This window comes from Hydra vulgaris, chromosome 14, assembly GCF_038396675.1.
Source record: "Hydra vulgaris chromosome 14, alternate assembly HydraT2T_AEP".
Classification (NCBI taxonomy): domain Eukaryota; kingdom Metazoa; phylum Cnidaria; class Hydrozoa; order Anthoathecata; family Hydridae; genus Hydra; species Hydra vulgaris.
The window spans coordinates 7,467,327-7,494,185 of record NC_088933.1 but is presented as its reverse complement, the minus strand read 5'-3'; the positions used below and the strand labels follow the sequence as shown (position 1 = coordinate 7,494,185).

The window sequence follows — 26,859 nt, the reverse complement described above, 5'->3', positions numbered from 1 at the left end:
TGTTATGTATTCCGGTTTTTTCGTAAATGTTGTTTAAGTTAATAAAAAAGATTTAGGAAAAAAATAACTATGGGCAAATACGCAATAAAGTTTTATTTTTTTGACTAAATTTTGCGAAACTTTACTTTATTTTAAACAACAAATACGAAAAAACCAGAATACACAATAATCTAAAAAAGAAATTGGACCATTATAATCACATTAAAATTTTTTTTTACAAAATATTGAGATTTACCTTGCGCTCAAAGTCAAATAATTAAAGGACAATTTGGGGCATTTTTCGAGGTGTTTTGCCGCTAAATTTATTTATTTTATCAAAAAAAGTTTTACTGTTGTGCTAATGTGATTTCAATAATTATATAATTGGATAAATGTTTTTTTTTTTTTTTATTGATTTTATTCCTTTAAAGATGTAGATTTTATTTTTATATTTTAAAGATTCTCTGCAGCTAAGATCGCAAAAACACATTAACGTCCATAAGGTGGCAGAGGCGCTCGGGGATCAATTAAAACGAATGCCAATGCATGCAAAACGTGCAGTAATCAAGGCAGACACCAGACTAATAGGCATACCTAGTCGGGCACCAAAGAAGGCTAGTATTGCACCTGAATCTATTAGTAATGATAATTCTGACAGTAACGCCTTTGATGATATTTACAACGATGATATTTCGTTTACCAAAGACAGTAATTAGAGGTAAAATGTACACAGATTATATTATTACTATGTTAATTATTTTTTTCGTTATTATAAACTTCTGAATTAAATGCTTTTTTCTGATCGTCATCAATAAATTTTATATGAAATTTGAAGTATATATGAGGAGGAGGAAGGAGGGTAATCAGGTGCGATCGATCCCCCTTTATTTGCAAATTCTCTTTATTTCAAACAACTTTTATATGTAAAATTAAGAAAAATTTTTATTTACTATTATAATCTGCCTTTTTTCTAAAAATTTTCACGTTACGGGTCAGTATATATATATATATGTATGTATATATATATATATATATATATATATATATATATATATATATATATATATATATATATATATATATATATATATATATATATATGTATATATATATATATATATAAATATATATGTATATATATATATATATATATATATATATATATATATATATATATATATATATATATATATCTATATATACATATATATATATATATATATATATATATACCTATATATATATATATATATATATATATATATATATATATATATATATATATATATATATATATATATATATATATATATATATATATATATATATATATATATACATATATATATATATATATATATATATATATATATATATATATATATATACATATATATATATATATATATATATATATACTAGTGCAACATTTCTTTTGTTTTTATTACCCTACAATCAAAAATGTGTTTATAATGTCAATTTTGACAATCTTTTCAATCTTGCATATCAAATTAAGTGTATTACGGTAAGCTTTTGTTTCAATCAAGTAGTGTAAGAATTTTTATTAGTGCTAATGGTTGTTGTTTCAAGTTTTAGTGTGATTGCTATTGTTGTAAAAGTATCTGTTTACCCCTTAAACTGTAGACGAAGGTTTCTGTTGATTAGTCTGAACTGTTTCGGCTATAACTGTAAGCTGTGACAACAATGGAAACTATTAATATGTTATGCAATCGCATACGATAATTCAATATGTCGTAAATTGAAAGTTGCCGTAGGTGACCATGATCACACCTTATTAGGTCTAAATGTTACGTATTTATACGTTATACGTAAAATCTCAGTTACGTAAAAATTACATTTTTACACGTAACGTTACCTTATCACATTATGTATTGTTACGTAAAATCTTACGTCTCGGTTACGTAAATATAACGGACATTTTGCACGTATTGTTACGTAACAATGTCACGTGTCGTTACGTAAAATCTTACATCTCGGTTACGTAAAAATTACGGACATTTTGCACATAACGTAACAAATTTCGTTTACGTTACAATACGTAATGTAACCTAAAAATGTTATAGGGGATATATATATATATATAATTATATATATATATATATATATATATATATATATATATATATATATATATATATATATATATATGTATATATATATATATATATATATATATATATATATATATATATATATAATTATATATATATATATATATATAATTATATATATATATATATATATATATATATATATATATATATATATATATATATATATTATATATATATATATATAATGAAAGTAACGAAAGCAGTGTTGGACAAAGTGCTAGTGCAAGAAGAAACAATCTGGAAAGGAACGTCATCATATATTGATGAAACTTTGGATAAAGACATAATACCTATAAGTCGGGTACTTGTCCATTCGAAAATGTAAGGGTTACATTCTAAGCGGGTAATCCACGTATCCGAAGGAGCAAGAGTTGTTGGTTTACAGGACAGAATGGAAAATAAAAGTTGTGTTGGAGAAGAGATAATAATTTTGGTGAAATTCCAAATTCACGAACAAGATGAAAACCTTTTCTTTGTGTGGAAAAATGACAGGGAAATTTCCAGTTTGTGGTTCATTGCGTGTAGCTTCGCTATATGATAAAAGAACAGCAAATGGCATGACAAAAACATGGAATGAAAAAAAAATATCTAATTATCTGGAAAAAATGCTGAATGATATGGTTAAAAGAACACATAATGACCATCCTGCAACTAGGCATGATTGTCAAGGTTGGTTGCAATATAATTAATTGTAGTTAAAACCCCTCTCTCAACTCTATAACTCTGAAACACAAACCTTGGCAAACAAAGCCGCTGTGCAGAGAAACAAGTTGAGAGCAGCACTACTTGGAACATGGTGAGAATCAAACATGAAACCTCTCGCTTATAAAGCGAGTGTTCAACCACTTCACTACTATTGTATTTGTTATAAAAGTATTTTTTAGTGCAATATGTTGTTTTAGTTTATTATGATTTTTTTTGTTTAATACACCACTCTACCATAAATATATATATATATATATATATATATATATACATATATATATATATATATATATATATATATATATATATATATATATATATATATATACACATATATATATATATATATATATTTATATACATATATATATATATCAACTTTATCGAATAGAAAATCCAACTTTATCGAATAGAAAGTTGGCGAAATCATTAAAAATATCAAGAAGAACTGTAGATACTTTTCTTAAACAGTTTACAGAACAGAAAACTATTCAGAGAAAACAAGGAAGTGGTCGAAAAAAACGCACAGCAAATCCTAGAGCTCTCGAACGGTTGGAGACTTCATTGGAAGAACATCCTGATTGGTCTGATAGATATCGAGCAAAAAAACTGAAGGTTTCCAATTTTTTTGTACACAAATGGCGACAGTGACTTGGATATCAAAGTTTTAAAGTAGTTAAAATGCCAAATCGAAACGATAAACAAAATTCAACCGCAAAGAGTCGAGCTCGAAAGTTGTATGACAGCTTGTTAACAAAACATAATGGATATATTTTGATGGATGACGAAACTTATGTTAAAATGGATTTAAAACAAATTCCTGGGCAGTGCTACTATGCTTCTAAAATAAGAGGAAATGTGAGTGATAAATAAAAGTATGTAATGACTGATAAATTTTCGAAAAAATTGATGATTTGGCAGGCACTTTGCTCTTGCGGCAAAAAATCGCCAATTCATGTTTGTTTGGGCACAATGAAATCCTCGGAATACGTGAAATGTTGTCTTTCTCGTATAAAACGACTAATTAAAGCTCATAGAAGAACTTCAGTATTGTTTTGGCCTGATTTAGCCACAATACATTACTCAAAAGATGCTCAAAAGTTTTACGATGAAAATGTAGTGATGTTGGTTCTGAAAAAGATGAATCCTCCAAACTGCCCCAAATTACGTCCTATTGAAAATATTGGGCCGTCATCAAAAAGAAATTGATTAAGTGGAAAAACAGTAAAATCAGCTACAGATTTGAAGAAAAAATGGGATTACGCTGCTAAAACTTACAAAAATCACTCTGTCCAGAAACTTATGGGAGGCATCAAAAAGAAAGTCAGAATTTTCTGTAAAACTTAATTTTTTTTTGTTTTTTCCCTATTAATATGTAATCTTTACAGTCTTAATTTTTCAGAAATGTATTGATTTAAATACATTTAAGCTTTCTTACATCCTTTTTTGATCAAGAAAGGTGGGCAGATTTTTCCGATAACATGCCTTAACTCACCTTAAATAATACCATTACTAAGAGTAAGCACATTTGTTACAAATTTAGCATTATAATGAAAGCAACATACCTAAATATAACAAATCTTGAAGCACATCATCTCTCTTCATTTTCTTCAATGATTTCTCAATATAAGCTTTGTAATCTGTAGGGTGATGTTCATAAAGGTTTGTAAGTAAAAATTTCATTTTTGATTCATCGTTATGTGTATTATCGCTATCAATTTGTTCAATAGTAGCATTAAACAAACAATCTTTACTGACTTCAAAGCTAGAAGTAAATCTTTCCCACTCTGAAGACACCTTTTCTATGAGGATATCTACTACTCTGATGTCAATTTCTATAAAAAAATTATTTAGAATATTATTCATACAGCAAAAAAAGGCTAAGATATCTTTTGGGTGAGAATATCTTTTACCCTGATAATACTTTCTCCATAAAATTAATCTGAAAGTTATTCAAAATTTACAACAAAAAAAGTTTACCATTGATTAAATTAACTTTATAAAATTATGTTTTATTAAACCGCAATTCTCAGATTAATCTTTTAATTATAAATGATTTAAAAAATCTTTCGTCCATTTTAAATCAAATATTATAGTTTAAATAAATTAACTTCTTCCATTCTAAATCATATTGTATAATTAAATAGAAAAAATTTAAAATTTAATTTGATAATAAAATAATTCGAAAAAGAAAAATAATTTATTTAATAATTCATTATTTTATATATAAATCAATATCAAATATCAATCTGATATCAATATGATATTTCATAAGGTGACTAACTACCTTACCTCAAAAATAAGGTAACGCAGGGTTACTTTGACATGTGGGTAAAATTGACATGTATTCGATTAGATGTTTTTACCCACTACCTGTTGATGATCGTCAGCCAAGAACCAAGAGGCCGTATGTCCAGGCTTTGTGTTTTTTCTGTTTATTAAATATTCGATCAATCGATGGAGTATGTGTCCAATAAATCTAGTCTCAAGAATGATGCAACTTAATCCATTCTAATATATCATTTTATGTGTTTTTTTATGTTGTTTCTGTATTTAAGATTTTTTGTTTCATTTTTTTTAAAACGCATATTTCAGTTTTGGGGTAACATTGACAGGAATGCTTAAGTCACCCAATGGGCTAAAAATAAAGCAAAAAATTGGCGGAATGCTTACATCTGATGAATCTCTCACAAAATTGGACTTTTTAGGCGAGCGGACATTTTGCTTTTAGATATATTTAAGTCATAAACTGCAACAAGCTGCCTATAATTTGCCCATTTTTTGCAGACAGTAGTAGCTAATCAGAAAACTTATCTGTCAAGACTTGTGGATGAATAGAAAAATGCTACAGTTAATTTCATTTTGGCACATTTTAGCAATTTTAGGATTTTTTCCAAAGTTGAGGAGGTCATAATTTTTCGAAATTGAAATTAGTCAACTTTGAAAAATCGAATAGTCGATTTAGTCAACTATGGATTTTCTACTAATCTACTAAATGTCGATTAAGTTGAATAATAATCTTGAAATCCTTTAAACTTTTTTATTCAATTTATTTTTTGTTTGTTCATTTTATAACAATAGCATTTCGTATTACAACTTCAACATGCTTTCTAGTTTTTTGTTTATTATTCATAAGTTTTATCTAATTCAGACCATGTTACCAATATTTATACCTAACTTATACCTAAATTTCAGTTTTGTAATTTTATTTTTTTGTTTACTCTAAGCTTGAGTCTCAGGGCAGAACAAGATATATGGCCATTCCAAGCTGTCAAAGGGCAGAACAGCAAAGTTAAGCACTAAAATCTAAATGTCATAAAACTAATTTACAGCTTATTAACAGGTTAAATGTTATAAGCTAATAAAGACATATTAATGAATTGGAAATAAATTTTACCATCGTTGCCCTGCTCTCATATTGTTTTGTTCTTTTAATATTTACATGATATGATATTAAAAAATAAAAAGCAAATAAAAGTTACTTTCTAGTTTCTATTACACTTTGTTTCAAAATAAATTTATTCCCATTTTTTTTGACTAAATCAACTTTTAATCAACTTTGATTTCAAAAATGCATTAGCTGATTTTAGTGGACTTCAGTGTAACATAAGCTAATTTTAGTGGGTTTTAGTGAAACATGTTAGTCAATTTAGTTGACAGTCGAATTATTTTAAAGTAATAACAAACTAGGTCAAATGATTTTTTTTCAAAACATAGCTCTAGCAGTAACTTTCACCATATGAAAGTGGTTGTTACAACTCTTAAGATGCCTCCATAATTACATTGTTTCATGGTGCCCTATGAATCACAATATTTCACTCTCCCCTATACAAAAATGAGTTCATACAAAATATTTTATAATAAAAAATAGACATGAATAAGAGATGTCATTATTATTTTATTTAGTATAAACAGAATAACGAAAACTTAAAGAAAAAAATTGGATAAAACAAGTAATTGCTGAGATTATGGTGTACCCAGCTGCAGAACAAGATTAATAGCTTTATTTTATTAAAATAAAGTTAGATGACCTAGGTCATTACACTAATTAAATTATAAAAGAAAACAACAAAAAAAAAACACTTAATGTAATTAAATAATTTGTGGTCAAATTTTATCACAAAAAAAGTCAAAGAAGCTTTTTTGAGATTATAAACAATTTTTTGGTGAAAAACAGTAGTATATGATGCACCACAGCAAATACATGCGGAAAATTTTTAGAAACTTTTTTTATGCTAATTGTTAAAATATATTATAATACAAGAGATTCTTTTTTCATTTCTTTTTTTTTGTTAGATCAAATTTTTTAGAAATAACAATTTCCAATGCAAGAGACTTAAGCTCCCCTACCCTTGACTACACACACATACAAATTCATTCCAATTCCCATGCCTCATTCACATCTACCTTTAAAAATAAAAACTTACCACTTTCAAATTCTTCTTTCCCTGATTTAGTCAACTCGAAAGCTGCACTATCATAACTAAAAAATTAGAATAAACATAAAATAACAACTTAAATGTATTAACAAAATCTGATATTTAAAAACAAATTTTTTTAATTTATTTATATTGAAATTAATAAATTCCTACCTCATATTTAGACTTTATATTTATAAAAAATAATGGTAGCATTTAACCACCAGTAAATATATATATATTCAAATTTATAAAATATATACAGCAGCAGCATAAAGTCTTTGCCACACTCAGGAAAAACAAGAAAAAACTTTATTTTTATTATGCAAAAGTTAAAGCACCACCAAACAGCACCAAACATGACTCAAATGATATAAATGCATAGCACTTGTAAAAAAACAACAAAAATTTTAATATTTTGTGTGTCCACCATGTGCATCAATGACTGCCTGTATGCACCTAGGCATTGACAGCTTTTGGACTGTGGCAATTGGGATTGCATGCCAAGCAGACTCCAACTGTTGCCACAATTCATCCAAATTGCTGGACTTGCTTTTCTGCACCATTCTGAACAGTTCCTCCCACAAATATTCCATAGGGTTTAAGTCGGGACTTTGTGGTGGCCATTCAATCACATTGATGCGTTCAAAAGTATTCAGTAAGTTTTTTGGCTTTGTGGCAGGGAGCATTGTCTTGTTGGAAAACAATCATGTTATTTCTGCCAAAAAGCCTGGTGGCAGATGGTTTAACTTGTGTTTTTAGTATTTCTATGTACTTGTCTTGGTTAACAGTGCTTGTACAACAATACAGCCGGCCAACACCAAATCCCGACATGCAACCTAAAATCATAAGGGAACCTCCACCATTTTTCACTGTTGGTGCAACACATTGAGAACTAAATCTCTCACCAACTTTCCTTCTAAAATACACTTGTTTTGCTCCACAGAATACGGTAAAACAACTCTCATCACTCCACAACACTTTATTCCACTGTTCAACAGTCCAGTTCTTGTGTTGCCTTGCAAATGCTCGTCACTTCGCAATATTGTCAGGCCGCAATAATGGCTTCTTGGCAGCGATTCTGCCATTCAACCCAGTTTGCTGAAGGCGTTTCCTTGCGGTTCTTGCTGCCAGATTAATGCTGTGCGTTTTTCCCATGTAACTGGCTACATCAGATGCCGTGTCGAAGCGATTAGCCAGACTTGCCCAAACCAAAAGCCGATCTTCCCAAATGGTCATTTTGTGTGGTCTGCCAGAATGCTTTTTGTCTATTACTGTCCCAGTCTCTCTCTCTCTTTTGATGGTGTAGGTGACAGCTCTCAAGCTAACCTTTAATGGTTTAGCAATGTCCCTGTAGGAAATTCCTTGTTTTGCCATTACCACTATTTGCAGGCGTCATTGAAGAGATAATGGGATGGCCATATCGATAACAATCCTATACAAAAAAGCCCACTTTTTTCCAATAACTCAAAAAATTATGTAGAAAATAATTGTTCACGTTAAGTTTAGTTGACAAGAATAAAAAATAAATTATAGATTTGGTGTGAAATAATGATATATGTGTAATTGTAGTTAATTAGGCTAATTATAGTTACTAATTATAATTAGTAATTAATTGATAATTACTATGGGGTTTAACCAATCAGAATTGTAGCAAAAATTATAGAGTGATAACATGAAGTATACAGCAACCACAAATTTCAACAAATATGCGCAAAAACATCCAAAAACTATATTTTACTTACCAGTATAATACAGATTGTATTGAAGATAGTGGCAGGTGTCTCAATCAACCAACAATAGCAATTAAATTAACAAGTTAAACTATATGAAAACCGTTGCTTATAACGCGGGAGATGTCCAATTAGAGATTTAGACAAATTCCCGAAGGAAAAGCTTTAGAAAGTAATATACCAAGGCAACCTAAGTACAAGTTGTGTAAAATCTAACAGTGTGGCAAAGACTTTATGCCACCACTGTATAATGTATTATAAATTATTTTCTAGCCATGGCATTCAAACCCTGTTGAATCTTAATAATTTTGACAGGTCGGTTTGCAAAAACCTCCTGTCAATCAAATAATCAGCTAAAGCTAGTGCACGAGTCACTTACTAAATGAGATGAACTATTATTCATTGATAAGTATAATGAAGTAGTAAAAAGGAATAATCCAACTACTGACATTGTGTTTAACAAAAAGGAAGAATTGTTGGTGGCACCAGAAGTCAGCTGTTGCTGTCAAAACCAAACACAAATTTATGGCTAAATATATCCAGTCAGGCCAATCTAGTCATGGAAAAATCAAATTACAGCATAAATTAAAAATGTTAAGTTTTTAAAAAACAACAAGATCTTATAAATGATATTTTGATCATGCAAAGTTTTTGAGGGGTTTTAATATCATCATATAATGATTTTTTGGGCAAAGCATGGTCTTATTTTCAAATCACAACATTTTATTTTTCACAAAAAAGAATGAGTCAGTAGTCTACATAAAATAGGTGACATTTTCACAGAAAATAGGACTATGGTTATGTTAATAACCATAAAAAGTAGACTACAGAAGAATTTCTACACAAATTTTTGACAGCAATATTTAGTCCAAGAACAAATTACTTTTATTTTCATATTTTTCACTGAATTTTTTTTTTTTTTTTTTCCTGAACAAAGGTAAGTGCTTCTTCTATTTGAACGTTTAAAAAATCTAATATATTTTTGTCTCTATTTATTTTATTTTTCAACATAACCTAACCTTCTTTTTTTGTTATCTTTAAAGCAATTGAAAAACAAAAAGATATTTCACCATCTCTAATTGGACTGATTCAGGGTCTTATATTGGCTGGAAATAGCTCCAATAGACAAATAGCAAAGAATGTAAAGGTTTCTAGGGCAACAGTTGATAGAATTAAGAAAAAAATGGGAAAAAATGAACCATTGTTGTCAGAAAAGAGGAAAAACTGTGGCAGAAATCGAGTGACAACCCCACGTACAGAGAGAAAAATAAGAAATACAGTGGTGGAAAATAGGAGAAAATCAAAAAAAGTCCTTAAAGAAATCCTTAATGAACAAGGAATATCAATTTCTTTGGGGACTCTTCGTAGAAGATTGGCAGAACAGGGCTTCAAAGCTTGTAGACCTGCAATCAGACCCAAGCTCACTGAAGCTATAAAAGAAAAGCGCCTACAATGGGCAAAAAATCATTTACACTTTTCTGTTGTAAATGATTTTTTGTAAATGATGGTTGGTAAAAGGTATATTTGAAAAAAATCATTCTTATAAACTGAATTCTTTTACATATTTTGGCTACTTATTAAAAAAATGGTGTTTGTTAATTTTTATAACTTTGACTTTTAAGGTTTGCTTCTCAGACGAATCCACTATAGAGATCATGATGGATAAAACCAATTTTGTGAGAAGAAGAGAAGGCGAGAAGTTTAATGAGAACTGTTTGGTGCAAAGAGTTAAACACCCACTCAAAATTATGGTGTGGTCTGTTGTAAGTGGCCAGGGAACAGGAAAACTGTATATTGTACAAAATGCGATGTTCCAGGATCAGTACATTAAAGTTCTCAAGGAACGCCTTATACCTCAGGCAAAGGAGTGGTTTCAAAATAGAAAATTTATTTTCCAACATGATTCGGCTCCATGCCATAAAGCAAAAAGCGTATCTAAGTATTTAGACAACAAAAAAATTACTGTTTTACCCTGGCCAGGAAATTCACCAGACCTAAATCCAATAGAAAACTTTTAAAGCGGAAATGTCAAAAATTTTGGTAACCAATAAACAAAAATTAATTGAAAGATTAATTGAAGTATGGCACCATATCGAAAACATTCAAAAACAGTACTTAAATTTGATAGAGAGCATGCCAAGGAGAGTTGCAGCAGTCATCGCAGCTAAAGGTGGTCATACAAAATATTGATGTCGATGTAGATGTTAAAGTGTTTTTTTTTTTTTGTAATAAAACATGAAAGTTATCACTTTTTTTTTCTAAAATACCTAAATGTTCATGAACCAATTGATTTAGAAATTCAATATATATATATAAACATATACATACATATATATATACATATTTATATAAATGTATAAATACATGTGCTTAATATATCATTCTATATGTTTTTATGAGTGCTTGATCCAAATATTAAAAAATTTGTGTGTTGAATAGCGGTTTAGGTCAGGAAAAAGTATTTCCTGTCTAAAAGCAGAAATAATTATTGAATATTTAAAACTTGGTAAATACAGGGACGAATAAGAGATTAGTAGAGGTAGAGAATAGAATCAGGAGAGAGAAAATAGCAAGCACAACAAAGAAAAGCAACCTTATCAGATCCTGATGAAGCCACTATGAGCCCCAATGTGTTACAGAAGTGAGATCAGATTCAATCAGCAAATAGAGCTACTTTAGATGTAAGACTGTCGGGAAGATCATTAATGAAGATAATAAACAGGATCAAGGATAGAACCTTGAGGTACCCCAAAGGTTACTGGAAATAAAGAAGAGTGTTGGCATTCAAAGATAACTTTAATAAGACGGTTAGAAAGAAATAATTTGACAATCATAAAAACTTTCCCAGATATGCCATATGAAACAAGCTTATGGAGAAGACTACCATACCAAACTTTGTCAAAACTTCCTTCCAACTTTCATCATTGCATTAGTGTAATGTCTAATACGTAGCACATTAAGATTTAACTTGGTTACTTTCAGTTTATTTTTTGCTAGTAAAGACTTATTTTTACTTTTTATAAAACAAATAATATATCTTATTCATTTTCTGTAAGTATAGTTCAATAACTTCATTCTAGTCAGTTAATAACTTTTCTATCTAATCACCTGCTGATCGTCTCTCTATTTTTAATAGGAGGAAACATACCAGTCTTTAGTGCTGCTTGTCCTTTCCTATTTATTTCTTTGGACCCATTTTTTGCAGCTTCTAATTGTTTTTTTCTCACATTAGTATGTTTTCTGGCAACTGTGGCATCAGGTATTGTACTAAGATTTCTTACTTTGTTTATATGTAAATGTAACAAAGATGTTGGTTTCATCTTAGTTATTATTGTAACAAATGAAATTCTAAAATGACAAAAAAATATAACATGCTTCAATGGCAGTATTTCCGCTGTAAATTAACATAAAAAATGAAACTTTTTTATTGATGACAGATAGAAACTATTTTAGAAATAGAAACTATTTTACTATAGAGTAAACCCTACATATAATTTGTAAAATGTTTTAAAATCTTTTCCAAAATTATTAAAAAACCAATGTGGTTTTTGGGGTTTGTAGTGTTTACATTTGTAATGTTCCTACAAATACACTTTAGCAGTGATGCAATCATCCTGAAAGCAAATTATTATAACAATCTTCTTTAAAAACAACTGGTTTTAAAAAAATAAATTCCAAATAGTTCAGAAACTATAGGTAATTTAGTAAATGTAGCAAAAAATGTTGTTAAATATGATTAACTTAAATCTTTTCAAACTTTTTCTATTAAATTTATAAACAACTATATACTAACAACAATAGAAAAAGTTTGAAAAGATTTAAATTAATCATAATTAACTACATTTTTTGCTACATTTACTAAATTAGCTATAGTTTCTGAACTATTTGGAATTTATTTTTTGTATATATACAAAAACTATAAATAGCCTAACTCAAATTGAAAAACGTATTAATACTAATTCAAAATATCAAATAAATATCAAATTGAAAAGCATATTACTGGTTTCAATAAACATTAAAATAACTATCACTTTAAAATTTTTGTAAAGTTTTTAAAAGCTAAAATATTTGTTGAATTTATAAAAACAACTAAACTAAAAATTAAATAAATACATTTAAAAAATACAAATAAATATAAATTTAAACCAATAATAATTGTAAGGTTTTAAATCAATTGATATAAACAAAGCTCATCAATTTTTTTTTTTTTTTCTTTTGCATCTCCTCTCTCCCTTTAAAGTGGAAGAGAGAAAAAAATCATATGTCATGGTGTGATACAATATAAAACTTAAAAAAATTATGATACTTATCATACTTACATCAAGTAATTTTCTGGGAAAACTTTTAAGCAATTTTCAGTTTTAAACATATCAAAACCATCTTCAAATTCTAATGAATTATTTAAAAACTCTTTGTGATCATCAATGTAAAAATGACACTCATCGCTTCCTTTTTTAACTGTAATCTTTTCAACTATGTTTTTTGACCAATTAATGAACACACTTCCAATAGTTTCAGTTTTATGTGCAACACTCTTAGTTTTAATATCATTAGAACCTAAAACCAAAACAATTAGGTGAGAATTAGATCTTGACATTGCATCTACAAGAACATGTCGAAGAAATATCTCATCTGCACTCACAAGAACTATTATAGATTCAGATTCAGCTCCAGAGAATCCTTTACAGTCAGTTACAAGAACGTGATAGCATGTTTTTAATTTATTTGCAACATTAGACTTCTCCTCAAAAGTTGGCATACATTTCTGCATATGAGGTGAATAAAATACTGCTTCATAGTTTTCAATTGTTTTTATTGCATATCCAACTGATAGCAATTCATCTAGGTGGCTGCATATAACAACGGTTTTTCTTAATTTATCAGCAAAACAAAGTTTTTTCAAAACGATGGACAAAACTTTCACGGAAAAAATTTTTGTAATATCATTAAAAGGTAAAAATATTACCCTGGGTTTTTCTCCATTAATTGAATGTCCTATACTACCGGTTTTAAAAACGTAATTGGTTGCTATAAGAGTATTTGGATCTAAATCATTGCTTCTGCCTACTACTATTTTCAACATGTGATCTTTATCAGGATCGTAAAAATTATTACCAATCATTTTAAAGTTGTTAGCAAATGTTTCACTATCATTTAATTTTGATATACTCGAATTACTCATTAATTGACTTGAAACATCTTTAGAATTAACTGTAGATGTGTGACTATTATGTATGAAAGCATGATTTTCACTACCTGGCAATTCGAAATTTTCATTTTTTTCTAATGCCATTTTTATGTCTGCTCTAGGAAGGTTTATAAAAGTTTTAGATTTACAAATTAAATTTTGAGTTAAGTCTATTAAATTGTTATTTTGTACAGTTACTCTCATTAACTTTTTGAGTGAAATGACTTTCATTTTTAATATATTTTCACTAAAACAATTAACTTGTATTGAATTACTTTCACCATTTATAAATAATTCTCTGTTCTTATCAACACTTTCAGGTATAAAAACAACTAAAGAGTCTTTTAATACAGATAAAAACAGATTATTTAACAGAACTACCTCTTTATCATTGACATGTTCACCAGACAGTTCATCCAATACAAAACATACTTCATTATTATTGATACCAGCTAAATATTCTAGTAATATTGGAAGGGAAACCTTTTCGTCAAAAACATTTTTACTTTTACACATTTTCACCCATAAATCATGCAAATTATTACAAATAACATTAACATTTGAGGGTTTTTTTAAGCTGTCAACAAATTCCTTCATTTCACATTCAAACAATGAAAAATGATTACAGCATATATAATACAAAGTACAGGTAATATCTGATTTTTTTGTTATGCAACTTTTGACAATCTCTTTCCCAACAACAGATTTTCCAGAACCATATCCACCATTAATAATTTTTTTAAGTTCATTATCATTGATTGCTTTTAACTGTTCATAGTTAAGTAGCAATGACTTGATCTGTTTTTGTGAATTGGACTCTAATGTGGGTAAGCAATGGTCAACTTTAGCCATGAACATTATAGTTAATCCAATAAGGTGCTTAAAAAGCTCTTCTTTATTACCCTCACATTTATTTATGCTTTTCTTTTTTTTACAGTATTCGGTAATAAACCTCCACCAATCTTGAAATTCTTTTTCATTATCCATGTCGTCTTTACATAAAACTAAAATTTTTTCTAAATCAAAGTGATTTGGAAATTGAACAAACAATTCTTTTTTTATTAATTCACGCTCAAATGAAGGCACAATTACAATTCCAATTATAATAATTCCTTTATTTTCAATAAGAGGTTTGTTAACATTAACAAACAGTATGATATCATTCAAACAATTCTTAGATTCTGACTTAATGCAATCTGATGAAGTAGCGATGCGAGCAATGATAACAAGATTATAATCAGAGTAAAAAATTGTTATTCTATTTTCATCTTCACAAACTTCAAATGTTTCAATTTTACACCTTAAACACGACGCATGATATCGCAATGGGTAACCAGACAATACAGCACAAACACTATTTTTACTAGCACCAAACAAAGAAAGAAATTTAGAAGCAACAAAAGGGGAATCATTTTTACTAGTAGAGAATAAACGAACATAAATAACATCCTTGAAACTTGAAAAATTTCTGTCAAAGTAATCTAAAGCACATTTATCTATTGATTTATCATCAGGTACTTTCTTTAAAGAAATGTCTTGTGTTTCTCTCCAATCCAAAGAATTTGATTTTTTTATATCAGCAAACTCATTGTTAAAAATTGGTTCAGGCGTTGCAATGAAAATGTCTTCATGAATATATTCATATTTGCAATTACCTGAACAAAAATAAAGAAAAACAAATAATTATATTGAGCTCTAAAGACAAATGTGTTTACATAACAAATTTTACTTCTACATGCAATATATTCAAAAAAATACAAGCAACGCTAAGTTCTCTAATCATTGACATATTCAGGCCAATTTTGACACTGGTATACTGGTTTGGATGCCCAAATATGCATCTAAACTCCAGTACTTAACTATGGAAAAAACTTTGCATAAATCATTTGCATTATAAAAAGTAAAGGGAGTTATATAACATAAAACATAGAGTAAGTGAATAAAACATGCTCCCTTGTTAAGAAGTTAGTGCAAATTGTGATTGAATGTGATGCCTACATTAACAAAACCTTTTTTTACCAATGGGACCACCCAATAACTTTTGGATTAAAACATCTGTAGGTCGAGCTTGAACTAAAAATATATAATAGAAGCTTATCTATGCTTTGACACTTTAGTGTAATGTGGATTCAAAAAAGCATTTCTTCATTTTGATATTTTGAACTTTTTCATGTCACCTATATTCTCAAATTTTTTTTTACTATTTCTTTCTATTACTTACTATTACTATTTATTTACCTTACTTTGTTAATTATTATTTAATCTTAATGCTCGACATGCTTAAACTGGTGCACTTTTTCAGATAAACTCACTTTTCTTTATAAACATATAAAACAATTGTGTCTGTTCTTCTTGTTAAGAGTAACACCACACTGATTTTGACAAATCCAATTGATTATCATTTCTATTTGTTTAAAATGCTCGCTGTCATTACCCTTTATTGTCATGATTCACTACCATACATCATAACACACTAGATAAACTTACCTTTGATGTTGCACCATAAAAGTAAGAATTTGTTGGACACAATTTGTGCTCTTGATGCCTATTCTTATATACCAGCTATTATTATGATTGATAATAACAAACTTACCAAGACATTCAATATTTTACAATGGTAAATATTTAGCACTCATTTCTTATGCTAAAAAACATCTAGCCATTTTAATCTGATATTCTGTACTCTCAATATCAACCAACATGAGGATATAGGTGTAAGAAAATAAACAAAAGCTTTTTTGTTGGAGCGCAAAATTTTATTTTTTATCAAGTCTATTTTACCATTAAAGTTTATATAATATAGTTTATAATATTATTATCAATGTCATCTTTACATAAAACTAGGTTTGTTTTTAAAATATAAACAAATAATTATTTTTTATATCAACCTAAACGAAACCATTTTTAAAAATTTTACAAGGTGCATAAAACATAAAAAAAAATTAATTTTTATAAAGTAGCATATAAATAAATACGTTTAAAAAAATAAATGCTTAAATAAAAAAAAAGCTTAAATGAAAGTACAACATCAACAAACATAAAAAAAACACCATTCAAACAATTCTTAAATTCTGACTTAATGCAATCATGAGTAGCAATGCGAGAAATAATAATAAGAACCCACAAGCAGAATAATCTCTGGATGAATCTGAAGATAAATCTTCTTACACTCAGTAGACTGACATATAATTACACAGAATCAATGTATTTCATATAAGCAGAAATGCTTTCTACAATTCTTCAACTCTTCATTAACTTATTCCTATAAGTTTACTAGTAATCACTTAAAGTTTAGAAAAACAAATAATTTGCTGCCATTTTGCAATTGAACCCTTGTACATATCATGTAAACATTAAGAACATTTCTTGGTGACAGTTGTACTTAGTATTGTTTTTCATAAAGCATGCCAAATTAGATGCTATAGAGAAACTATCTGTTATTTTTATTGTTATCTTCTTAAACTGATCTTTTGTCTGGCCTTCATTTGTGACTTTCTCCTTGTGTTCTGTCCGTAAATATACTTGTCTCTTTCATTCTCTTTATTGTGCTTTTGATTATTAACAACACACACTTTTTTTTTGAAATTCTGTTAATTCCTGGATTTTCCAAGACAATGATTTGAAATCTTTTTTAGTTTTAATTTTTTATACATTGTGACTGCAAAAAGTAAAAATTTAAAAATATATACATTTATTTGAAATTGTGTTGATTGACAAAATTAAAAAATCTCAAGAGTTACATCGTAATGCTTTTCTTATTGTTATTAAAAATATGTTTTGGCAATTTATCTCAGGAAGGCCTTGAAAGAAACATATAAATGATATACAAAACTATTTAAAGCTTTTTTTCATAATAGAGTTTTTGTTAAAATAAATATAAAAGTTAAAACAGCCAATATGAGTTGACTTTTAGAGAGATCTGATTCTGATGTCTGAAACCAAATTAATCATTTGCATCCCCAAAAATAATTACGCCAAGATTTTTGTTTGAATAAGCACACAAGCAGATCTCATGAGCATACAATTTTAAAACCAAACCATAAGATATGTTGATGATGTGTTTGAAAACTTTGTTAATATTAATTATGAAGTTAACAAATTTTTGTATTAAAATTTAATAAGAAATTTTCATTTTCTTTAAGTATATCTGATTAAAAGTTTTTTGAGTTTTAATCAAAAAATTTCTGCATTTTTATAAACAAAAATGCAAAAATACTGTAATAAGAATCCAGCCCATAAAGTTTAAATTTAAATATTAAAAATTATTTTTGCCCATAACTAGCAAAAAAGTTTAGTGTGATTTCTCAACTATTAATTATGTTTCCATTACCAAACTTTGCCATCTAGGCCACTGTGTATTGGGAGTTATTGAGAGAAATTCTATAATGATGAACTAACAGCTTGTGTACAGAAGACATTATGAAACAATTTCACATTTCCTTTATTATTCTAAGTAGCTAAACAATATTTTTGAAATTTTTTTTTATTTTGCCTTCAAATCAAGGCAATACCTACTCTACAGAGCTTTCATTTTATTTCTTAACTTCACAATGACTTTAAAATACTCTCCTGTAATATCTACCAGTGTCTGCATTCCGAAATGTTCTTCTGATTGTGTTACCTGAGGAAATCATAGCCATGCTTTGCATATCGACACTAAGACTAAGCTTACTTCTAAACCCATTCCAAATTTCATTTTTTTGCTCAACAACAGAATGCTTATGTTCTTCTGATCTTGGCTGAGATTGTAAATTTTTTTTTTATATCTAAAGTGTAGCACATATTCAACAGCAGTCTAATCCAACAATGTGAAGTAGATATTGCCATTGCAAAAGATTTTTCATCAAAAGGAAACATTCTTATTTTTACTAGACTTTATCTTACCCTGGTTTTGCAAAACAAACATTGCACAATCGTAATGAATTCAAAGCTAGTAACATTTAATGGCTTTCCGTCGGGCATAGTCAAGTCAACAAATATTTTATTCTTTGTGGAACAGTTCTTTTCATTACTAAAAAGATCTAGATCTAAAATACAGTCAGAGAGGTATATTTTTAATTTGCTTTCTAAGCTTTATTTCTTCTTCTGCAATGACTTCACTCTTTTACTTAAATAAAGGCTGGATGATTTTGAATTTTTCCAGATTTTTGTATTCCTAATTCTTAACTTCAAAACTATTGAAGTTTGAAATACTGATTGTTCATTCTGCTTTATAGTAGTCAAATCAAATTAGACTAATCAAATCATTGATGATAAATACTTTGTGAAGCTACATGCAGCCCTCTGAATTAGGGTTGGCATTCAGCAATGCCAACTTAACTGTCGAACTAAATGTGTTTGTGATCGGCAAAAAATTGCTGACCTCGTTTCTATGTTTATATGGTAAAACCTTTGTGTTGAAATATTAAAGCTGACTTGATGCAAACCTCTAACAGTTCACGTTTGGCAGTTTATTGCCAACCTCATTTTGACTTATTCTGAGGTCTGTAAAAGCCATATTTCAAATTAAATGCTCCATTTGTTACAGTTTTTTTTATTTCTGCTCAGACTTTACTTTTAAAAAACAAAGTAAGGTTAATTATGTTCTGTAAAATGCACTTTGCAGATGTTTTTGTAATATGCAAACCCTCTGGGTAACAATCTACTTTTGATTTTATGATTATTTCTAATAGAAATCTCAGCATTTTGCATCAGAGATATGCATCAGTTTGGAGTAATTTGATATTGTGAACCACTCAAATCACAATGAATTTTAAAAAGTGACAAAGCTTGCTCTGCAGACATCATAGATGACTGATGTTTATCACTTTTGTTTATTTTGCTTGGTTAATTTTAAGAAAACATTTTAATACTTATTTCTAAATTCAAGTTCCTTGGACTTGATTTTGCACGTACAACAGCAGCTTCTACTAACTTATCAGTTGAATGGGTTTTATTCAAACTAAAATAACATAATCAATATATTTAATCATAAAATAAATCTATGAGATAATGCAAACTGTCTTAATTAAAGTTATTCAGCATATTTTTTCAAAAAATTTAAAAAAAAAAATCCGCACATATCAAGCGCTCTCTTTGTAGAATACACTAACATAATTTACATGGTATTCAAATCAAGTAGATGGCTAGAAAAGAATTTCATTTAATACTTTATATACTAAAAATTTATGCATACATTTACTACTTATTAAATATTGGCATATATTTATATACTTGTTTAAACTAATTCACTTCTGACACAAGGTTGCAAGCAACCTTGTGTCAGAACCACTATTAAACTATTAGTTACTAAAAAATAAAGGATAGAGTTAGGGAGAAAGTAAACTGATTAACTTAAGAAGTTGTAGGTTGTAATAGTCAAAAAAACATGAAGATGGGTGAAGATTTTGAGATTTTATTGATGTGTGAGGAAATAAACTAAATGAATAAATAACTTTATAGAATGTAGAGACAGATACAGCAAAAGGATAAAACTTTGTTGAATGAAAAACTGAGCAAGAATGAGTTTTGGTCGAAATAATAGCTCATTTGAGCAGCGATTATACTATTTGTAGTAAAAAGAAGAGATGCAACCTTATAACGATGAGAGAGGGACTCAAGATTGGTAGATAAAGCATGTCTAACTACATTTACAATGTGCTTTTAAATCTTATCTCAAAGTGAGAGGTTGTTATTTGCCAATATAGTCATATGTCAAAAATATTTTGATAATTGTTTGCAGTAAATAACTGAGTTTTGCTGGAGTTAAAATCCTTAAGTCACTGCAAGCCCCAAGCTCTTACAGAGAAGATCAGACTAAAGATTGGCTGCTGTTTAAAAAGTGAAGACTTTTTTTAAAGACATGAGTATAAAGTTGAGTGATCAACAAATAGAGCCATTTTAGATGTAAGATTGTCAGTAAAGTAGGTATTGTAGATTAGAAACAATAGGGAAGGCATTTTAAAATGACTTTAATACTGCAGAAAGGAATTATATTTAAGTTATATGATAGTTAAGTGTTTTCTAGAGTTTTTAAAAATTAAAACCAATTTTTTGCACTTATTAATGGTTTAGCAAGAATTAAAAAGAGAACAGTTTTGTAAGACTCTGATGGAAATGTTGTTTGAAACACAAGCTGAAAAAGAGTTTAATTAAGAACTTACTTTAGTAACTGAAGCTTAATGATATGGATGTCTAACTATGAGTTGACCTATTTATCTGGAATGGCAGGAAAAGTACGATCGTTAGATTCAATAGTTAAATTTGTGAAAGAGTTCTTTGCAAATAACACTGCTTTGTTCTGGCTAGAAGTAATAAGGTCAGACCCATGAATAAAAAATGGAATGTTAGACTTATTCAAGTTAAAGAATTAAAGATTTAAAGAATTAAAGATGTTAAAGATTTTTTAAAGGTCTCTAACAACTTACATCTATAATAAGGTACAAGATTTAGTAAATTGAGAATAATGGAACAGGACCGTTTTACATTAACTTCTTGCAATAATAAAAAGACTTCTGTTCTCAATAGAGATGTTCTCGTAAAAAAAACAAAAATGATTACAGTGTAATATGTGGAAAAAATGTGGAGTAGAATGAGACTTAATTTAAAATCAAAGAGAAGGAATAAAAGCTTCGCTACTTTTTTGAATATATAAAATAGAACATAAATTTTGAATAAAAAATATACTTATTAAATTTATGCAGAAGCGGTCACAAACCTGGCCAGAATTTCTTAAATATATCAAACTAATTTAATTTTAGGAATTCAGAATTTAAAGCCATAAAATTGTTTTAAATGGAAGTTATTGAATTCTACTTAGTAAACTACTTACTATTCAAGTTGTAAAAATATATCAAAATTAGAAAAAATGCTTGTGGGAATATCATTTGCCACTACTCCATTCTATTCAGCTTGGACAAATGATTCTGCAAAGGTAATTGAAGAATATCTTAATAAAAATGTACTTAGGTTTGCCTACTGACACCGTATTTTTTTCTTTTATTTACTTAACAAAGTTTGTATGGAAGTTCTCCTAATTTTCAGTTATTTAGAAACATTAAAAATAAAGAATGGTTTAACTTTTAATTAAGTAATATTTTTATATAAAAGTTTTCTTTTAATATTTCAACAAAAACTAGATTCTAAATAGTTAGTTCTAAATGTTTAAGAAAACAAGATTTGTTTGAGTTTTACATTATCTCAAATATTACTTTTTGCTTTTAAATATTAATTTTTACAAATGTTTAAAAAGAAGTAAAAGTATACAAAAAAATAATTTTTACTTCTTTTGAGTCATAAAATCTGTTTAAATTTAATGCCAAAAAATTCAATTTTTTGAACAAAAAATGGATAGTGTTGATCCATCAATTCAACCCTTTTGTTGTGTCCAAAAAATATATTAAAAAATTTACATTTTAAAAAACTGGATATAAAATGCTTCTACATTTTTTGAGCTAATTTTCAATTAAAACGGTTTTCAGTTTGGTAAGTGGCGTTTTAAAAAAAGTTAATGTCGGTAAATATAAAAACCAAACAAAAAGAACTTTCAACTAACATAACAAAAAGCATATAAGCTATAAAAAATAATAATAAATTAAGTTAAAATAATAAACTTTTAATAATAAAATAAGTTTTTTTCATTATAAAGCTACTATCCAGTAGCCAAATAAACAAGATGAATATAATTTTTTTTTTAATAATATTAAAAGTGGGTGGGCAAAATTTTAAAAAAATATACAAAAATAATTCTTTACATCCCAAAAAAAAAAAAAAAAACTCAAAAAAATATTAAACTAATTTTTTATTTATTTGCAAAAAACATATCAAAAAACAAACTTAATCAAAAACATCTTAGATAAAATACCAAAACATAGGATTGTATATAAAAATGTTGTTGAAAATAATGAAAAAGAACTATAAATAACGAAAGCAATATCAAAAATGGTGCTACAAAAATAAACATCAATTTAAATGATGTGGAGCTTTTTTTCATGCTGCACATCATTTTTAAATTAATTTAACAAGATTTTTCACAACTGTGGTTGAAACACCTCTTAATGTATCTAGTGCTTCCTTTAGTGTATTTATGAATCTTATTTGGACCTGCATTTATAAATCTTATTTGAACCTGCATTTATAAATCTTATTTGGACCTGCACTTATAAATCTTATTTGGATTTGCATTTATAATTCTTGTTTGGACCTGCATTTATAGAACTTCTTTTTTTTTTTTTTTACACATCTTCACTTCCAACAAGGTTGCAAGCAGCCACTAATTAAATTTGGAGTTACTGAAAGAAAAAAGATGAAGATTGTAGAGCAAGATAACGATTGACGGATGACTTAAAGGACTGCAAATTATATGAATCAGGAAAGCAAGATGAAGGATGCGAATTCTAAAGAGCTAATATTCGAGGAAAAAGACAAGACGAATAATCATTTTTGGAGCACTTAGGAACAGTCACAGAAAAAGTATTGACTTAATTGAATGACCAGTAACACTAGAATGAATTTTAGTTGATGGCACAAGAGAGGCTAGCTCTTTAGAGCAATGCCCATTATAGTATTTGTAGAAAAGAGAAAGAGAAGTAACATTATGACAATGTGATAATGGTTGGAGGTTGGCTGCAAGAGCAGATGATGGAATACTGTTGCCATATCTAGGACAGAACTTCTAATGATGCCCTTTCTCTAAAAGAGAAAGGGCATCATTAGAAGATCCGCCCCAGAGATGGCAACAGTATTCCATACAAGGCCTGATTTGAGATTTATAGAGATAGAGAATAGAATCCAAAGTAAGAAAGTGACGAGCTTAATAAAGAGATGCAACCTTAGCAGATGCTAATTTTGCAACTGATTTGATATATGGTTTCCAAGAAAGATTGGAAGAGTTAATCCTAGAAGATGAAGAGTAGATGACTCATCGAGTACATCACCATTCACAAATATAGGAAGATCTAAGTTATTGCAATAACGATTGGCTGAAAAAAATTGAGTTTGATCTGAATTAAAGTTCACCAGCCACTGTGAGCCCCATGCTGTAGCAGAAGTGAGATCCTTTTCAAGCTCAAATGCCCCCTCCAAGCAATCAGAGAACGTTGGCTTCTTATCGCGACAAGAATAAAGAATAGTTAGACGAATCAGATCGCTCTCCAAAATTTTTTGAAGATAGGGATAACAGATGCCGCTTTCCAGCAGGCTGGAAAACAAGACTCTGATAAGCATTTGTTGAACAGTTTTGAGAGTATAGAAACAGCTACAGAGAACACTTCTGCAAGACAATAACAGGTATATTGTCCGGGCCACAAGCTGTAGAAGAGTCTAGGCAGGAAATCACTTTAGATACAGAAGCTGGAGTGATATGAATGTCAAGCAATGGATCAACCAGTTTGTTGGCAATATCAGGTAGAACGCAACTAGTGGAATCAAGAGATGATATTGATGAAAAGTTTTTAGCATACAATTCAGCTATGTCTTTAGGTGAGGTGACAAAGTCTGAACCATATAAGAGAGGTGAAATTAAAGATTTGCCCTTATTATTGATATTATTAAAGATTCTCCAGAAGTCACGAGAGCCTAATTTTTGAGATGAGATTCGAGATTTCATGACCTGAGAATAGCGGGTTTTGGCATTAGAAAAAACCTTTTTACAATTGTTTCTAGCAGTAATAAACAGACTGTAAATAAATAAACAAAACATGTTTTCTGGAGATTTGTTTTGCTGATAAATATGGAAGTAACGGTTTCGATTGGCAATAGCAGCAGCACAGTGTAAGGAAAACCATGGAGGAGAGTGAGCCTTGACCTGGAATTGTCGAGAGGGAACAAAAGATTCAATGCCAGCCTGAATCCACGAAGTAATGTAAAAAGCACATTTGTTGACAGGAAGACGAAAGATTTCTACCTAAGTCCATCACGAAGAAAATCACGGAAAGAATCCCAGTCAGCTTTACTCTAATTGTAAGAGGTTCGATAATAGGGGGATTCAGGTGATGAAGAAGAATGAGATATTAGTTTTAGAGAGATCAAACTGTGATCAGAAGCACCTAAGGGTGAATGTGGAGAAACTGAGCACTGACTAGGATCAGAAACAAGACATAAGTCAAGTAGAGAAGGTAAATGATTTGGGTTGACTATTTGAGTTAGAGATTGAGAAAGGCAAAAGTTGTGGGCTTTAATGCCTGCAGAATCACTGACACTAGAGCCAAGCCATTCAGAGTGGTGAGCATTGAAATCACCGACAACAACTATATTAGCTGATGGATGAAGAGAGAGGGCTTGGGCAATATGATCAGAAATAACATCAAAAAGAGCGCAGCCTTGAGATGAAGGAGAGCGATATAGAACAAAGAGAAAGGCAATAGAGTGAAGTGGTGCTAAACGAAAGCACATGAAAGAATAGTCTGTGGATTCAAACCTAGTTTCACAACAAATGGGCAAATTCTTATGAATGTAAACGCCCAGGCCAAGCATGTGACTAATGGAGTCTTAACGAATTAAAGGAAGATAACCATCAACACTAATCTCACAAGATGAGACAGCAGAACTCAAATTAGTCTCACAAAGAGCAAGTAGGTCTGGTGAACTTTGCAAGAGATAAGACTCAACAGAAGAAAAGTTACTTCGAAGACCACGAATATTAGTGAATGATAGGTTTAGAGAACTTGGTGATGATGATGGTTTTTTGTGCTTTATAGTTTTTGGTACTTTATTCATTTTTAAATTAGATTGAAGAACTTGATTCAAAGGATAGTACTCAGAACACTGTTTAATAGCCCAAGCAATTGCCTCATTACTACTAATAAACCCTAAGCCATAACAAAGGGCTCTAAATGTGGCCTCCGCAATGCACACCAAAAGTACAAACAGGGACACCATCCATGTGTAACGTGGCACTGTTAATACTTTGATATTTTTCAGCTGTTGATGGAATCAGCCTCTCTGAGAGCTACCACAGAGTTCGGGAAACCTGACTATCAGCCGGCCTCAGAACCATAAAACTGAGTTTTTGAACTGTACTCTCGTTAAGAGATAATAGAATGAGTTGCCTAGTCATAAAAACAGAAACACAAGCAAAACCCATGCATTGAGTCAAGAAGATCCAGCATTCAACATCCTAAACTGGAAACAATGTATTACAAATCAGCTGTGCCAGCCTAATAGATGAAAAAGGGGTGCAAGGCTGGTCAACAAATAGAATCTGTTTACCCCTTAAGTCTTTGCCTAGGAGGCCTTCTACAAACAGTAGTCAGGTGCATTTAACATCTGCCCAAGATGAGTATTTTTATCGAGACACCATCTCTTGCCTTTACTCAACCAAGAGCCCCAAGGCAGGGGGTGTTTTAAGTCGGAGTTGGCATCTCCTAGCCTTTGCCTAAAAAGGCATATCCTACAAGGCAGCAGGACATGAAGCAGATTGTACTGGATTATTTGGACCTGCTTTTTTTGGACTATCATTGGACCTGCATTTTTTGGACTATCTTTGGACCTGCATTTGGACTATCTCATTTGGAACTGCATTAGCCACTAATAGATAGATAAAAGCTAAAATTTAAATTTTAAAAGGAGTTGTTTATTTAAAGAGTTGTTTAAAAAACCTTGAATTAGAAAATTGTAAATAAAAGTTGTAACAAATAGTATTTTTATTTTGCAGATAAAGAGTTTGATGACTGAGTTTTTGACATAAGCTCATAAAACTACCAGCTCATTTACCCATGACCATA

At 29.2% G+C, this 26,859-nt stretch overlaps 1 protein-coding gene across 3 annotated transcripts in view; it reads right to left on the bottom strand.

The window, feature by feature from the left end:
* LOC136090706 (uncharacterized) overlaps window positions 1–26,859 on the bottom strand; it is an 87,521-nt gene that overhangs the window by 46,083 nt on the left and 14,579 nt on the right. For all 3 annotated transcript variants that reach the window (XM_065817545.1, XM_065817546.1, XM_065817547.1), the window contains exons 4-6: window positions 13,290–15,813; window positions 7,247–7,302; window positions 4,385–4,654 (exon numbers count right to left, since the gene is read on the bottom strand). In XM_065817545.1, coding sequence (XP_065673617.1) covers window positions 4,385–4,654; window positions 7,247–7,302; window positions 13,290–15,813 — 2,850 coding nt within the window. The remainder of the gene's footprint in view (window positions 1–4,384; window positions 4,655–7,246; window positions 7,303–13,289; window positions 15,814–26,859) is intronic.